At 27.9% G+C, this 17,278-nt stretch overlaps 2 protein-coding genes across 3 annotated transcripts; both read left to right on the forward strand.

Annotated features, from left to right (window-relative positions):
* Positions 1–610: 610 nt before the first annotated feature.
* On the forward strand, positions 611–3,826 carry LOC123296053 (protein henna-like). Its single transcript, XM_044877515.1, has 5 exons — positions 611–634; positions 1,962–2,604; positions 2,667–2,929; positions 3,374–3,603; positions 3,663–3,826. The coding sequence occupies exons 1-5, from the start codon at positions 611–613 to the stop codon at positions 3,817–3,819; spliced, it is 1,317 nt and encodes a 438-aa protein (XP_044733450.1). The 3' UTR covers positions 3,820–3,826.
* Positions 3,827–5,091: 1,265 nt separating this feature from the next.
* LOC123296847 (protein henna-like) lies at positions 5,092–16,223 on the forward strand. 2 transcript variants are annotated; one of them, XM_044878523.1, is made up of 4 exons: positions 5,092–5,258; positions 13,763–14,689; positions 14,963–15,192; positions 15,254–16,223. In XM_044878523.1, the coding sequence occupies exons 1-4, from the start codon at positions 5,211–5,213 to the stop codon at positions 15,408–15,410; spliced, it is 1,362 nt and encodes a 453-aa protein (XP_044734458.1). In that variant the 5' UTR covers positions 5,092–5,210; the 3' UTR covers positions 15,411–16,223. The 2 variants fall into 2 exon arrangements, with proteins under 2 accessions (XP_044734458.1, XP_044734457.1); XM_044878522.1 differs by lacking the exon at positions 5,092–5,258 and adding an exon at positions 11,849–11,956.
* Positions 16,224–17,278: the final 1,055 nt, after the last annotated feature.

Consider the following 17,278-nt stretch of genomic DNA (forward strand, 5'->3'; position numbering starts at 1 on the left):
TGGTCAGTGCTGAGCTACGAGTATAATAGCTGAAATGTCAATAAAAATATACTAAAATCGATTAAGTATGTTGCTAGGGAAAAATTATAAAAATAAAAGGAACTGACTTGGCATCTAATCAACAGCATCCAAAAATATCAGAGTTTCTTGGCCACCTTATAAGAAAGGGGGATTTTTGTGTACCATTTTTAAGTGGGTTCTGTTTATTCTTATGAAATTTTAAGATGCCTATTTATTTTCATTTTTAAGGTTTAAATTAAGTAGAAAAAGGAAAAATTAAAAAAATTTAAAACGATATTGACTATTCCAAAAATTAAAAAGTGTTAATTTTACGTTAAGTGTTAATATATTTTTATTATGAAACTAAATTTTATAATTTAATTCAGATTTTGTGTATTTTAGATAAACCAACATATCCCTCATACATGATAAGTACGGTTTATTTTCTTCCAAACAATAAAATTGATAACAAAGTAATATTTTTAGACATTAATAGAAATTAAAATTAAGAACAAAAAAAAACACATTTTTAAGCGTAGTTTTAGTAACTCGTTCGTTATCGCCAAAGTAAAATTATTGTGCAATTTTGAGCGCTTAATTTTTGTTTAATATGTATCAGATTACTAATAAAACCGTAAGTAAAAATTAATGAACGAATTTTAATGACTAGCACTATTGTATAAGTAATTAAAATAAAGAAAAATAAAGAGTTATAAAAAAAAAGTATTCAAATGGATAAATAATATTTATGACTATATGTGATCATCCTAAAAAAAATATTCATTCTGTATGACCATAATAGTGAAATACGTCGCTAATCATTTACAATGGATTTTTTATTTCATCGATTATTGTAATGGAACTTCACAAAGTTCTTCTTGACGACAAAAAATAATTTTAATCATCGAAAACAGTCGGTCCATAGTCGACCGAAGTAAATTAATTTTTATTTTAAAGTTATTATTATGCTATACAGGCACAGATTCTCATCAAGTCGAGCTAAAATTGTATCCATACGCGCCAGAAATGGGTCAAAATTCCGTACTAAAAAGAAGAAAATAATTTCACGCGGGCACGACTATTTTTAAAAATTTGAGCGCCATTTCCGGTTGTATGCCAGTCTGCCAGTCTGAAATTTTTACAGCTAGCACAGGATGTAAAAAGTGAGTTTGAGTTCGTAAATGAGCAACATAGGCCACTTGGGCACATTCATCTTGTAAACCGTTAGAGGTAGAACAAAAGTTTAAATACAAAAATTATTCCTTATTAAAAAATAAAACACGTTTTGTTTGAAACATTTTTTCGTAAATATCACTCTTTGTCCGTGAGAGAGCACATGTAGGTAGCTTTTTAAACTCTTCTAATTTATAAATGACATTTCAACATTTTTTATACGGAGTATTTCAACAGATTACTTAGTCAATTGTCTATTTTCACTTGTTTATATTAATTTTTTTCTGTATCTCATTCTTATCTAAAAACTAATATTTTTAACGTTACTAGCATAACTTATAAAGACAATATTGCAATTTTAACCACAATCTGGCAGGCACTAAGTTTTTGAGAATTTACAATGTTCTAATTAAATTGAAAAAAAACGATCAATTAATCGAAAAATCGATAAAATCAACAGACAATGTTTCGCAATTGCTTAAAATTTTATTGGTTAGAAATTACAAAAAAACATATTTTTAAAATTAATTCTATTAATAATTTTTACACATTTTCTGAATGTACTACGATACAACTCCCTAATAAAAACCATGTTAATATTTAAGACAATTTTTTCACAAATAAATCCAAAAAAATATCGCATGTAAACAATGTTGAGTAAGTTAAATTATTACCTTGGATGACCGGTTTTTAACAAATTGCTAAAATCTCCTTGAAGATAAAACGATTTTTTTTAAATAAAATTTTTTAAAAACAAATTTTATTTACCCACATTCCTTTATTTTTAGATAGAATGTAATAGAAAAGATGGTGACAAAAATAATAATACCTCAGACAAAAATGTCCGTATAATATTTTCGTCTATAAAAGGAGACGAAGTGAATTCGTTAGCTCAATATTTAAAAATATTTTCGGAAAATAGCATAAATTTAAAGCATATTGAATCTCGTGCTTCCTTAAACGAACATTCGGGATTAGAAATTTTCGTTGAATGTGAACCTTCAGAAAATTTGAACCAAGTAATTTTATCACTTGAGAGTGAAACCTCTCGTATAAGGATCTTAGATAATATTGATGAAATTCCTTCATTTCCACGATGTATTCAAGATTTAGATCAAATAACAAAGGAAATTTGGTCATCAGGTGAATTGGAAGCCGACCATCCGGGTTTCACCGATGAAGCATATCGAAAACGAAGAAAATATTTTACAGATGTTTCAAACAGCTATAAATCTGGTCAACCATTACCCCGAGTGGAATACACTGCCGAAGAAATTGCTACTTGGGGATCAGTATTTCGCAAGTTAATCGAATTATATTCAACTCATGCATGTAAAGAATACAATCAAATTTTTCCATTATTAATAGAACATTGTGGATTTCGTGAAGATAACATTCCACAATTAGAAGATGTATCAAATTTCCTAAAAAGTATAGACTCTTTGTTCCCAAAAATATCTAAGGCTTTTCTTAGTTTTTAATTCAATTTACAGGGCGAACAGGATTTCAATTAGGACCAATAGCTGGTTTAATTTCGGTGCGTGATTTTTTAGCAGCTCTTGCATTTCGAATATTTCATGCAACACAATATATTCGACATCCAAGTCAACCATTATATACACCAGAACCAGATATTTGTCATGAACTATTAGGACATGTTGCTTTTCTTGCCGATTCAAATTTCGCACAATTTGCACAAAATATTGGTTTGGCATCTTTGGGTGCATCTGATGAATATGTCGAAAAATTAGGAGCAGTAAGATATTCTTCAATTATTTTATTTTGTTACTTCTCTTTTAGAACGCATATAAACGCATATATATAGAGCCTGAGTGGCCAAGCGATCAAAGGCGCTAGTCTTTGATCGTTTGTTTATTTAGCGGCAGTGTCAACAATAAAAAGTTTAGGGGGCGGTAGAATTGATCACATTGTCGTTGCTTACATAAGAACGAAGTAACCGACTCCACCCACATAAAAAATGTAATTTTAAATATTATTGTAATTTAATAAATAAAGATGACCAAAAAGTGATGTGGGTGGCCTCTTTTATAAGGCGTTTATGTCAGAGAAACGGAGGTTAACCTTGAAACAAAAAAGGCATAAAAATTCAATCATAAACATACATTTTATTCTTCGTAAAATTCAAATTGGAAAAAAAATTTCTATCTGCGCTCGAACTTCTAACACAACATTATTTTAGTGTTTTTGGGTTACCTTTGAATTTGGATTATGTACTGAAAATGTAAAACTTAAAGCATATGGCGGAGGACTATTAAGCTCATTTGGTGAACTACAATATGCGATTGAAGGAAAAGCAGAAATGCGTCCATTTGATCCAATTAACGCAGCGAAAGAATCTTTAACAATAACTTCTTATCAGCCAATGTATTATGTAGCGGAAAATTTGAAAGATGTTAGGGATCGAATGATGTAAGAAAAATAATTGATTATACTTTTGCTTTCTTCTCACAATACAGTTAATTTTTCAGACAATTTTCAAAAACAATACCGAAAAAATTTGGAATTCACTACAATCCTTATACACAAAATATTGAGGTTTTAACTTCAAAAACTCAAGTACAATCATTACTTGAAAATCTTCATCAGCAAACTGATGTTTTGCTGGATACTTTAAAAAGAGTGTAGGTAATCTCAATCCTCTGTAATAAATATGGTTTATATGTAAAACATCAGACAGATCCTTAAGAATAATTATAAAAAGCTGATTGGAATTTTTATTTGTTAACTGTAAACAACAACTTTCATACATATTTTGATTTTTTTAAATATTCTTGTTTTAAATCTTGGAGAATACTTTTATTTCGTATTATATTCTAAGTTTACAGGTTCGTATTCAACGGTATTTTAAAACAAATATATTCAGTAGTGTTTTCAACACTGGCAGATATACAATAGATCACATTATTTACACCATTCCCAAACTGTTTGACATCTCAAAAAATCTCCGTAAAACGATCAACGACAGATATAAATAAGAGTAAACTATTTATTGTATGTAGTCTGGAAAATTATTAAGTATGTCACAACCTACTCCCTTAGAGGTGAGCCGAAGTATAAGAAAGCTAAGCTGAAAATCAAATATTCTTAAAATATCTGGAAAGCAATTTTGTTACTGTCCAAAACCCACGTTTTATACGTTTCAGTAATTGGCTCATATTATGGACAGTAATTATAGCTCAGACTACTGGTATGGTTGCCAGCCACGAAAAAAGATTTTAATTAAAAAGATTAAATAAATTGCAAGGTTTAGCTAGTAACAAGAACTAGTTTAGTATACTAATCTCAGGAGGACATGGACAACACTTTCAAAGACTTTTTCAGTTATATTGTTATCAACACTCTCAAAAGGAACAGTCTACTCAGTAAAAATACCTTCCACGCAGAAATGCGGTAAAAACATGGTCTCAGACATCCATTCTGTAAATTTGGCACCTTCATCAATAATGTACTGTTTTCTTACTACAGAAAAAGTATACAACGGTTGCTTAATTAACAGATTGCGTGGCCGCACTTATTTCAGTAGAACAAAGCCCAGTGTGGTCGGATTTGATATAGAAATTACTCAGGATCTTACGTTGCCTGTCTTTAACGATACCAACATCTCTTACAATTATCAATTAAGAAACAAGAAAAAATAAGAGAGTGTTTTTCGTTTTACATGGTTTTGTATTGTCAAAAATTGGACAGAATCAGATCTTGGGCGATTTTGGGGAAATCAGTTCTTTTGTCCAGAAATAAAGGAATGGAGTACATAGAAAAATTGATTCCAATACTGTATTTGATATTTAAATATGTTGTTTGTTTTTATTTTGTAAATAAATTATTTAATAATAAAAATAAAATTGTTGTAGAACAAGAAAAAAAACATCGTCTAGTAAATAATATCCCTCCAGTTCGCTTTAAAAACATTTGAATACATACGTTGTTCTTCACATAGAATAATTCTTCATTTTTTTTTTGTTTTAACAGTCTTTAATTTTATTGTTGTATAAAAAAAATATTTTAATTGTTTCAAAATGATGGGCCATATGACTAACGATGGAGAAAATTGTGTTCTAAACACGGTAAGTAGTTTCAAATTTTTGTTACATTATTTTTATTAATTTATTAGACTAGAATTTGAATAATTCTTAATGAATATCAAACATAACGACTTTTTATTATTCTAAATAATATTTTTAAATAAAATATCAATGTATACCTCCCTTTAAGGTAATGGTTTCAAATTTCCATTTGAGTTAATCGGCGTTTTACTGAAATTCAATTTTATAATTTCATTAAATCATTATGTCGTTTTTTTAAAACATTTAACATTTTAAATAAAGTATAAAATAGAAAAATTATTCGGTTTTGAAACATTTTAAAGGAAGTTTATTAATTAACGCGTAAAATTCAAGCACGCAACTTTTAAAGATTATTTTTATTTAGGTAATAGTTCTTATTTCAAAATTAACTACTTTCACAAGGAACGATTTCCAAATGGAAGCATAAATGTGAAAATCGTGAAAAAATACTAAGCGATGAAAAAAGTGATCAATTTAGATATAATTACCATACGCAAGCAAATTTTTTAGAAACAAGAGTTACATTAAAAAGCCTTCGTTATTTGATGAAAAAGTTAAAACCAAAATTTTACTTAAAAAGTATTATCGGTAATAGACTTTGCATTCAAAATTTAATGAAACTTGGCATATTTGTCCATTATTATATCATAATTAACCAGTTAAATTTTTAGGGGCCTTCAGAGAACTGAAAAAAAGATATTTTAACATTGATCCTTATGGGAAATCACAATGTTTATTTTATTTCACCAAACTGGACGTTCAGATTTTCAGTTCTCTGAAGGCCCCTAAAAATTTAGCTCGGTATTTATGATATAATAATGGACAACTATGCCAAGTTTCATTAAATTCTGAATCCAAAGTCTATTACCGATAGTACTACCTTAAAATCACCTTTTTGGTTTTTTGTTAAAGAATTTAAATAAATTGTACCTTTTTCTAAACACTAATGATAACTGCGATTGTTAAGTCGATATAAATATCATTATTAGGAGCAGTATAACTTGATCAGAAATAGTAATTATAGTACATCTTGGATTCCAGTTTATATATGTATCTATACAAAACAAAAATGATGCAATATATAAATAATTTTGATCATTTTAAATCACACACAAAAAATTTTGAAATTATTGGAGAATATAAAATTTTCCTTCCAATTAATTTGAACACGTACCTATACTTTTACCTGATACTAGTTTTTTTATACGTCGTAACACGATTTCGTATTAGTATAGCTGTATAGTTTTCTCTAGAAATAAATATTTATTCACAAAAGTTTTTAAATGTTCTGTATTGCTCAATTGAAAAAACCAGACCACTCGGTTGAAATTGTTAATAAAAAATAAAATTGACGGTGAAAGGATTTGAATATTTTAATAAGCTGATTTCACTATTTTACTTGATTTGCAAATTATAATAAGTCATTGAATTAATTGTACCACTAACTATATTTTTAACACGGTTTTATCTTGATCGGAATGCATGTATGAATGTAACGGATCCGGTTGACTTGAAAATTTTGAAAATTTTTTTTACAAAACTTTCATGATGAAAATTTTAATTTTAAATATTGTACAGGAGGCAAATTGATCTTATTTATCGTTTTTTGAAAAACCTGTTTGTCGAAAACAAATTATTCTAAGGTCAAGGGGCTATATGCATTTTTTTATATTTTTGTTCATATTGATTCACGCCGACTTCCATTGTTTTAATTTGATGTATTTAAGAATAATTTTGAAGTACATCCCTAAGAAGGACAAAAATTCTCATACGAAAACTGTTATTGTTCTGTAAGTAAAATTTGAGTTTACAATTATTTCAAGTAAAAGTTCTAAACGAGACAAATTTATGAATCATTTTACAATTCTTGAAAAATCTGTTTACCGCAAACAAAGCATCCAATTTGAGCCCACAGAGAAATTTTTTCATATTAATGTACACATTATCGTCTCTCAATGATTTTCCCCTATTATTTCCGAGGAACTGTACTGTTAAAACAAAAATAAATTGTCGGAAAAAAAAACTTTTTACGTAATGAATTAATTTTTTACAAACATTTCAAGAATTTTGTATTTCAGGTAAAAAAAGAAATAATACGAAAAAATCCTAATGCAAAATGAATTACTTATAAATGCTTACAAAAAAAAACCGATAGTTTAATTCCTTCCTCAACCTTGAGATGAGATTAATATTGAAATAATTGCATTTAATTATTGCTTGAGATCGAATTTTTTACGATAGATACTAATATTAAAAATCCAAATGATCATCGCCAACTGCCTGATATAATGTCTCCATGCAGTAACAGGGTCGGGCTATATGATTACGCCGAATTACGTTCATTCGGGACCTATAGTGTAGAGTATTTCAGTTTAAAATTACTTTAAAAATGCTCCTTTGTTAATTCATTTTAAATAAATCTACTGCGAACGCGCCACAAAAATGTTGTTAAATTTGAAATATCTAAACGGATCTCCTTCCGTTTGGGAGTATAATTAGATTTTGTTTATCTGAAGCAGATTTTTAGTGAAGATTATGATTATGATTAATTAAGCCACCCATTTTCAAGACTGTCAAACAAATTTTGGAACCGTGAAATGCTCTTAAAATTGATTTTTTAACCCCCGAATCAAGATTGTTTTAACATTGACGCCATGTGTGTGTGTGTGTGTCTGTTTGTCTGTGGCATCTTGGCACCTAAACGGATGAACCCATTTTGGTTTTTTTTTTGTGTTTCATTTGAAAGAAAATTTAATGGAGAGTGTTCCTAGCTATGTATCAAGTTCAAGTTTTGTGTTCGTAACCGAAAGAACTAAAAAATACTCGATAATCTTTAAAATAGGTCCAATTTGGAAAAGGTTCTAAGGATAGAGGAGGTAATTTAATTGGCAGTGTTCTTAGATACATTTAAAGTACAAGTTTACGGTTTACGCGAAAAAATTACGTTTGTGAGCCGAAAAATTTGTCGGAGGTTTTTATAATTTTGTAAATGGTACTGGATGTGGTTAGTTTTGGATTCTGAACAACTTAAACAAAGTTTCATGAGTTTAAATAGAGTAAAAAATTCAACCACTCGCGTTATGCGCCTAATTAAAAAAATAATAATAATAATAATTTCCTTATGGAAATTGTGCAAATCCTTGTTCGTATTGATAAAATTTTCTTATTTTCATATTTAAAAAAAGAGTTCATACAGTCAAATGTTTTTCGAAATAAAAACGGGTCCATGTACGGGCATAGGCCTTTCACTGATGGGATATAAGAAGCATCAACTTAGATATTATCATATATTAAGAAACAGTTTTCACGGAATAAATATATCCTATTATCAGCTCTTAGTCTATAATGAAATAACTTGACTTTAAGATTTTAAAAATATAATTATTTTAATTATTTTTGCTTTTACCTACGACACAAGTAAAATAAATCAACGTAGAGAAATAAAAGAATTAAATTAGACGATGGGTAAAAGTTTTAGGAAATATTAGTTTTATTTATTTCATATTTATTAAATATGATAGTCTCATTATCATATTACAAATTATATACTTACTTATTAATTAATATTTAAAATAGCAAACCAGTTTGATAACTCATCCTTGTTTCCGTGTAAATAAATTATTTAATAAAATGCGTCTTAACTAATGACACATGAAAATTCGAATTTTCCTAGATGTTATTCACGTGGTTAAGTTTTTCATTTTTAAAGATCCGTTATATATATATTACGTTAGTGGTTATAGGCTGGCCGGAAAAATTATATTTTATAAATCCGTGATAATTCCTTAGGAATATAGTTGCCATAGAAGGTTCGTTACATATAGAAAAAAAACTATGTAAAATTAGCATTTTATTTTATTAATACATGCGTTTTTTATACCATGTATATGAAATGTATATAAAGTATACTAAGTTTAGTCCCAAGTTTGTTACGCTTGAAAATATTGATACTGCCAACAAAATTTTAGTACAAGTGTTCATAAAATCACCTAATTAGTTCGTTTTCGGTTGTCTGTCTCTCAACACGATAACTCAAAAACGAAAATAGCGTGCTTAGGACATAAAAAGTAAAGTTGAGTTCGTAAATGAGCAACATAGGTCGATTGGGTCTTGGGTTCGTATGACCCATCTTGATAGAACAAAAGTTTAAATGTAAAAAATGTTCTTTATAAAAAAATAAACAACTTTTGTTTGAAACATTTTTTTGTATATAAGAGTGGATATCTCTCTTTATTTATCAACACTGTTTATACATATTATTTCAACAATTAAGTCAGTCAATTGTTTGTTTTCACTTGTTTATTAATACATGTGTCCATTTACATTTTTATTAAGAATTTAATCAACAACAACAATAAAATTTGAAAATTGTATAAAAAAAAAGTGGCTGTGGCCATCTTAAGTCTATTAAAACTCAAAATTGCTACACAACATAATTTTTTTTTCTAACATCAAATTCATTTATAGCAAAATATATAAGGAAAAAGTAGTTTAGGTAATCAGTCATTTATTTTCAGTCATTATCATGTTTGATTGCTTGGAGGGCAATCAAATACAATATTCATAATCTTGGAAAGGCTCGAGCCCGGGCCTTCTTAGGAAAACACGTATCGGGCAATTACACGAAAACTTACTCGAGTGTATCATATTTCCTGATAATTCCATGTTTTGCCGGTTTTCCATATAATATCATTGAAAATTTATTGTGTCAAATAACTTTTTATCTCATAATTAATAAAATGAAATAAGAACTCAAATGAATATGTAGCTATAGGTAATTAATTTTTTACAGTATTTATAATTTCAATAATTATCATTAGCAAAAAAATAATTTTAATAAATATAAGTACCAACTCAAATCAATAATTTTCTTTTGAATAATTACGCTTTGAAGTCGAAGCGAATGAATCAATTTTTAGCTAAAAATATGGTTAGCCGACTTCAAATCGATATTGCTCACAAGGAAATTATTGATTTGAGTCGGTACTTTATTAAAATTTTTTTTATTTTTTTGTACATTTTTCGTCAGTTCCTTTTTTTTTTCAAAAAATTTTTATTTTATACTTTTTAGTGAGTTTTTGTAATACACAACTTAGCATTGTGAGTGAACAATAAATCATAGCTATTTTCCCACCCTTAGGGTAGGAATTTTTTTTCAAAATTTATCCAATAAAAAAGGATTCTAAAAATCGAACTACTCTGTAAAAAGTTATACGTGTTCATACATTTAAAAAAATATACGCATAGACTTGGAAACCTCCTCCGTTTTGTTTTTTCGTCGGTTAATAATAGTAGATGCATTATAAAATATTTTCCCTGTTCCAATTTTTTTTCCTAAAACGCAAAATTCTTGAAATACTAATAAGAAAAAATTTCCCATTCATAACTTTGTTCTCGACATTTTATACTAGATAAAAAACATGGTATGAATGCCACACACGCCCTCTATATACAGACTCAAATTTGGGTATCCACACAATTTGTCGAAAGAAAAAATGTTTATAGAATCCTAAGTATATTATACACTGGAACCTCAATAACTTGAACCTCAAAGGAAATGCAAAAAATTTTGAGTTAATGAGTTACGTGATACAGAGGATTTAACTGCTAAAATTTCGAATTAGAAAGGGACGATTGTATTTTACAGACCATGACTAATGCAAATCGTATCACAGTGAGAAGGAAAAAAGAAACTATGATTTTTCTCCTCTACCACTGCTTGTTTACTTCCAAGCTCTCCCTATAAGAAGACTGTTAGACTTGCGTCTACAACCATTCTTTGGCGAATTATTATAGAATCTCTTAAAGTTCATCATTTGCCGCTGGTTCATATCAAAAACCAATACCTACCCTGGGGTTGCCAATTCAAAATTCTTGGAAATCGGGAGATAATATAATTATAAAATCGTATAATTTACCCAAATATGAAACAAACTACAAAAAAATCTCTTTACTTACTGAACTCTAGAAGATTTATGTTGATATCATGAGTCAGGAGAAACTATAAGTACGATTTCTAGAGTCTTCCGATCAAATCTGGAGAGGTGGCAACACTATCCTCCCTATTACGTTTTAAGTATTTTTCAGTACACGGAGGTAAAAATAGTGGAAAACCAGTAACTAATCAAATTACATATTCGTAATATTTGTAATGGGTTGCATCAACCAACAGAAAGACTGATAAACAAAGGTAAATTGCGAAAAAACACACAAAACCATATTTTTATTAAAGTGGGGGAGAAATAGTAAAAACAAAAATTTATTTTGCATTAATAATAAAAACAATTTACCATAAATAAATAAATAATATATAAAATTTTGTTTTAACGTAAACATTTCTATATTTACCTACCGCTAGAATCATTTTATTATTGATAAAAAAAACTCATCAATTTTTATTTTTGTTAACTATATAAGTAATTAATATTTCAATATTAGGTTTTGTTTATTTAATTTTTTTTTATGTACTCACTCTGCTTCTCTGTTGTGTTTATTATGTGTTTGTTGTGTGTGGAAATGTAGTGAAAAATTAATTAATATTTTATAATTATTTAGTACTATTTATTTATTTATTTTGTGTTTATTTTATTATTTATTGTTAATACATATACATTTATTATTATTATTATTTTAATATTATGATGGGATTACATATGGAAAATGATGGTATAGAAATGTTTTCCAATCATATTAACGATGTGAGTAGTAATTAAAATATTATTTAAAAACAATTCAAAAATCAATTATTTGAATTCTAAAAATATATAGGGTGTGATTAAAATGATTAAAAATATATCATTATTTGTCCAAAAGAACATTTTCGAGTTAAAAAAAAAAGCCTTTAAAGTATTAAAGTTTAGGAACCCAACCACATTCCGTAGACGATGGGTGTCTATGGTTATACACAATTGATATATACAAATCGGAAAATTGAATTTTTTAAGTAGGAAAATGTTATTTTTTTAATTTTGGCTCATTTAATTTTAGAAAATTGAAAAATGACCATTTCAAAGCTGCTAAACAATGCTAGATAATTTTTAAGATAATAATAATTTTTAAGATTTCCAAATTCCTAAAATAATTAAACAGCCCTTGACATTTCGAAGGCTGGGTATAGATTATTTTATTCTAGAACATTAATTTTTATTTCTTAAAATTTATTATATTTGAATTTGAACATAGATCGAAAAATAGACTGAAAAAAATTTCTGTAACATAGTGTCCCATTTTTGAACGCAAGGGCTAAAAACTTCAGAACCCAACCAACTCCTCTATAGTCGACAAAATAAATTTGAAAAGATATGTTCAAAGATTATTTTAGGATTTTGCCAAGTTTAAAAAATTGTTGCCCGTCTCTATCTTGCAAGACAGAGTTTCATATGTAATCTCTATGGAGATACTCAAAAATGACGTAACTTTTTAAGTATCTTCTTCTTTATTTATTTAGAGATTTTAAACGTTCATATTTTTGCGTACTTATAAAGATTTTCAAAAACCTCACTTTTCTGTCCACGCAGTGAGAATTCTTCTGAAGTGATAAACAAAATTTAGTCATTATCCCCATTAGTCTAGTTAACAAGTTCAAATTGTTGAAATATAGAAATATTGGCCGAAAAATTTTTTTTATAACTTTTGCAATTTTTATGTAGTGAAAAATGCTTCTGGAACATTTTTTTAGACATCATTCCAAATCCAACGAGCTATCACACGCATTTTTACGACCATTATTCCTAAATTTCACCAAATCGAATTTGTTAACTAGACTTCATTACCAATTTTAATAACTATTATTAAGAGAAATTATACAAATTTAAAAAAAAATATAGTACCGATATCTCGAAAACTAAGTGCAATCTCGGAGAATCGTATTGTTTATTTTCTTTGTATTTTAACTTCAAATTCTACACTAAGGATCGAATTCTATTCTTATATTTTCTACGGATCAGTCATCAAATAACGGTCCAAAGAATATTGTACTCTTAAGGGAATAAAATCCACAAAATCGGGCCACGTGAATGAATTAATTGTCGGTTGGTAAATAGCCCCTTGGGCTTTGGGACAGTTGGGAATAAAATGTAAAGAAAATAATTTTTTTAACAAATATTTATTTCTCTTTTAAAATTCTGCGTTTAATTAGCAATATTTCTATTAGTTTGTGATTGAATATTTTAAGGTAAAACGAAGGTCAAATTTATTTGTGTGAATAAAAACCAGTATTTTACTGGACGAATAATAGTGTTTTGTATGCAAATATAATTAAACTTTTATCTGAAAAATGGTGAAGTGCGTAGATTTAAACATGAATCATTCAGAATTTTTCACTGTTTTTTTTTATATACTCGGCATTCATGAAAGCATTTTTTAAAATAAACCAAATTAAACAGGTCAAACCGAAACCATAGTGTCAAACTTTTTCTGCTGACGTTTAAGGATATTGTAAAGATAGCCTCTTAAAAAAATTTACTCCGTTTTAAAACATTAACAAATAATTTTTTTTATTTCAGCCAACTTTAATGAAAGGTGGTAATTATATTAAAGAAGGGTGTGATTCAGCAAAGAGTACATGTTTAATATTTTCACCACATACCAAAGATGAAGTTGGAGCTTTGGAGCGTTATTTAAAAATATTTTCCGAAAATGGAGTTAATCTTATTTACATTGAATCTCGCCCCTCATCAAGATATCCATCACAGTACGAGTTTATGGTAGAATGTGCTCCTACCGGTGATCTTGGTAATGCTATTTTAGCTCTTAAAGAACAAACAGAATACTTCAGTGTTATATCCAGAAATTACAAGGATAATTCTGAAACTGTACCATGGTTTCCACGTCGTATTCGTGACTTAGATCGTTTTGCCAATCAAATTTTGTCTTATGGATCTGAACTAGATGCTGATCATCCAGGTTTTACTGATGAGAAATATCGACAACGTCGAAAATACTTTGCAGATATTGCGTATAATTACAAACATGGACAACCATTACCACATGTAGATTATACACCAGAAGAAATTAATACTTGGGGAATTGTATTTCGAAAATTAACTGAATTGTATCCTACACATGCTTGCAAAGAACATAATCACGTTTTCCCATTGTTAATGGAAAATTGTGGTTTTCGAGAAGATAATATTCCACAATTAGAAGATATATCAAACTTTTTAAAAGACTGTACTGGATTTACATTAAGACCTGTAGCAGGATTGTTATCGTCACGTGATTTTCTTGCTGGTTTAGCGTTTCGTGTATTCCATTCAACACAATACATAAGACATCCCAGTCGACCTTTATATACACCAGAACCAGATATTTGTCATGAACTGCTAGGACATGTACCATTATTCGCAGATCCTGAATTTGCACAATTTTCACAAGAAATTGGTTTAGCTTCGTTAGGCGCTCCAGACGATTTCATTGAAAAATTAGCAACGGTAAATATTTCTTGTTTAATTTATAAATCTAAAATAAGAAGTGATATAAAAAAACCATTTGTTCAATATGTTTTGATGAGACATTTATTTCCAAATAACATGTTAAACAAAGTACATAAAAATTTCGGAGATGTATACTGATCATTTCGATCCACAAATTGGATGAAAAATTAGCCGAAAATTTACCCATAAAATGGTGAATCTAAAATGTTCTCCCTTTTTACGATCATTTATATTTACCCGCATATAAAATCATTAAATTATTGTTTTCAGTGTTTCTGGTTTACGGTTGAATTTGGATTATGTTCCCAAGATGGAAATTTAAAAGCATATGGGGCAGGTCTTTTAAGTTCGTACGGGGAATTACAGTATGCATTAAGTGGTGAGCCGGAATTAAGACCATTTGATCCGTCAAAAACAGCACTTCAAAAATATCCAATCACAACGTACCAACCTATTTATTATGTTGCCGAAAGTTTTAATGATGCCAAAGATCGAATGATGTAAGAAATTTTTATCAGTCACGTAACGAATTTGTATTTATTTTTAATTATATTTTTACAGAAAATATGCACAAACAATACCTAGAGGATTTGGAGTTCGTTATAATGCTTATACACAAAGTATCGACGTTCTTGATTCAAAAGAACAAGTTTTATCATTAGTTCGTAACGTTAATCAAGAAGTGGAAATTTTAATGGATGCATTAAGAAAATTGTAATCCAGCATAATACTTTCCCATGAATTTAATGAAAAATTTTAAATTAAAGGTACATATTTTTAAAACTACAAAGTGCAATACTAAAGACTATATTCTACGCATTTTAGTGAAAACAAATTATTATAATTAATATTTAATTTAGAAATTACTTAACTTGAGCTTCTTTCAATTTGTAGTCGTGATTGAGGAAGTAAATTTACCTCTTGTTGTTTTCTTAGGTCGGGTATAAACTCTTTAAAAGATGGATTTATCAAACAATATTTTACAAAATTTCTTTGAGACAGACACGTTTATAAACCAGCAATTAAAAAATTATATCAGTTATTTGTTTTGGATCGAATCAAATGTTTCATTAGAACTTGCATGCATAGCCAGAATCAGATGATGTTTTCTGAATATTATCTGTTTCAGAAACGAAGCGTCTTATGAAATCTTGAATGGGTATTTATAGTTATAATTCATAAATAGGAATTACAAAATCTGTTTTGAGATTAGAGGGAGATACTTGCGAGTATTGTTATCCTAAATTAAAACAAAAGCAAAAAAAAATTTGAATATTATGAGAAATATTTATCAAAATAATATCAATAAAATAACAGTGTCTGAACATCAACGCAATCAAGAGCAAACTATTGCTCGTGGTTTATTGATTATTTCGTCCATATTATATTATTCGTTCACTAAACACAAAAATTCACTTTCCATCATCTTAATTTGGAACCCGGCCTGAGTTGCATCATCAACTGAAAAGTAAAGCTAAAGGACATTTCAAAATTAAACAAAGATTTGTTTTTATACAATTTGAAAACATATATGTATATATTTATATTATATTTAAATATTTTTACTACTAGGTATTTTGATTTGTATACATAATATTATTTTAATTTTGAAACTTAATATAATCGAACAAAAAAATTTACTATTTTATACAAATATCACATATTAATAAAGTTGTTTAACTTTTGTATTCCAAATGTGTATAATTATTTTTTTAAATTATCAACTAAATAAAATGGAAAACAAGACATTAAAAAAAATGTATCTAATTTTGTTTTAAAAATGTTTTTTAGTCTCCCGTGGAATTAAAATCTTTGCCTGTAGATGGATATCTTGCTAGATATTGAGTTGATATAATTTTGAAGATAATCGCTAATTTAATAAAATAACACCTTTGAATTTCAGTCGTTGCAAATATTAAATATTCCCCGCCTTTGATAATTATTTTCTATCCTCTTTTAAAATATCTTCTTTTAATTAAACGTTTTAGTTTCTTCGTGCATAAAGAAAGAATTCTCTAAAACCCATTAAGATTCTTTGGGAACGAATTATAACCTTAAACGATTCTAATACCTTTTAATCAAGAAGCCCTAAACTGAAAAATAGCTCAAACTCGAGAATCTATTTAGTAAGCAATAAATTACAATAAGAGATAATAAAAATTAATTTAACTGTCGAGAAATTAGATACATTTTCTAAAAATGCCTTGTTCTTGTGGAATATGAAACTAATAATCCGTGGCTATTAGTAATTTGAATGTTGAAAATTAACTAGAAGTGTGAGCGACGTAAGACTTGATATAAATCAGATAAACCCATGAAAATCGATAACGTGTATTTAAAATCGAATGAATTAAAAAATTGTTAAACAAAATCGTGCAGATAATATTTAATATAAAATGAACTTTCAGTAGCATTTTAGTTTCCCACAAAAGCTGTTTTCCAAGATTGAAATTTACAACGAAATAAAGTCACTAAATTTGTTCAATCTAATCATTGATGATTCCATCTTAATAGAAAATCATGTGATGAGATTCTTATAAATAAAATTATACAAAACTGTTTTTTTTTCTTATTTAAAAACATATA

The sequence above is a fragment of the Chrysoperla carnea genome, chromosome 3 (assembly GCF_905475395.1).
Source record: "Chrysoperla carnea chromosome 3, inChrCarn1.1, whole genome shotgun sequence".
In the NCBI taxonomy this organism is placed as follows: Eukaryota; Metazoa; Arthropoda; class Insecta; order Neuroptera; family Chrysopidae; genus Chrysoperla; species Chrysoperla carnea.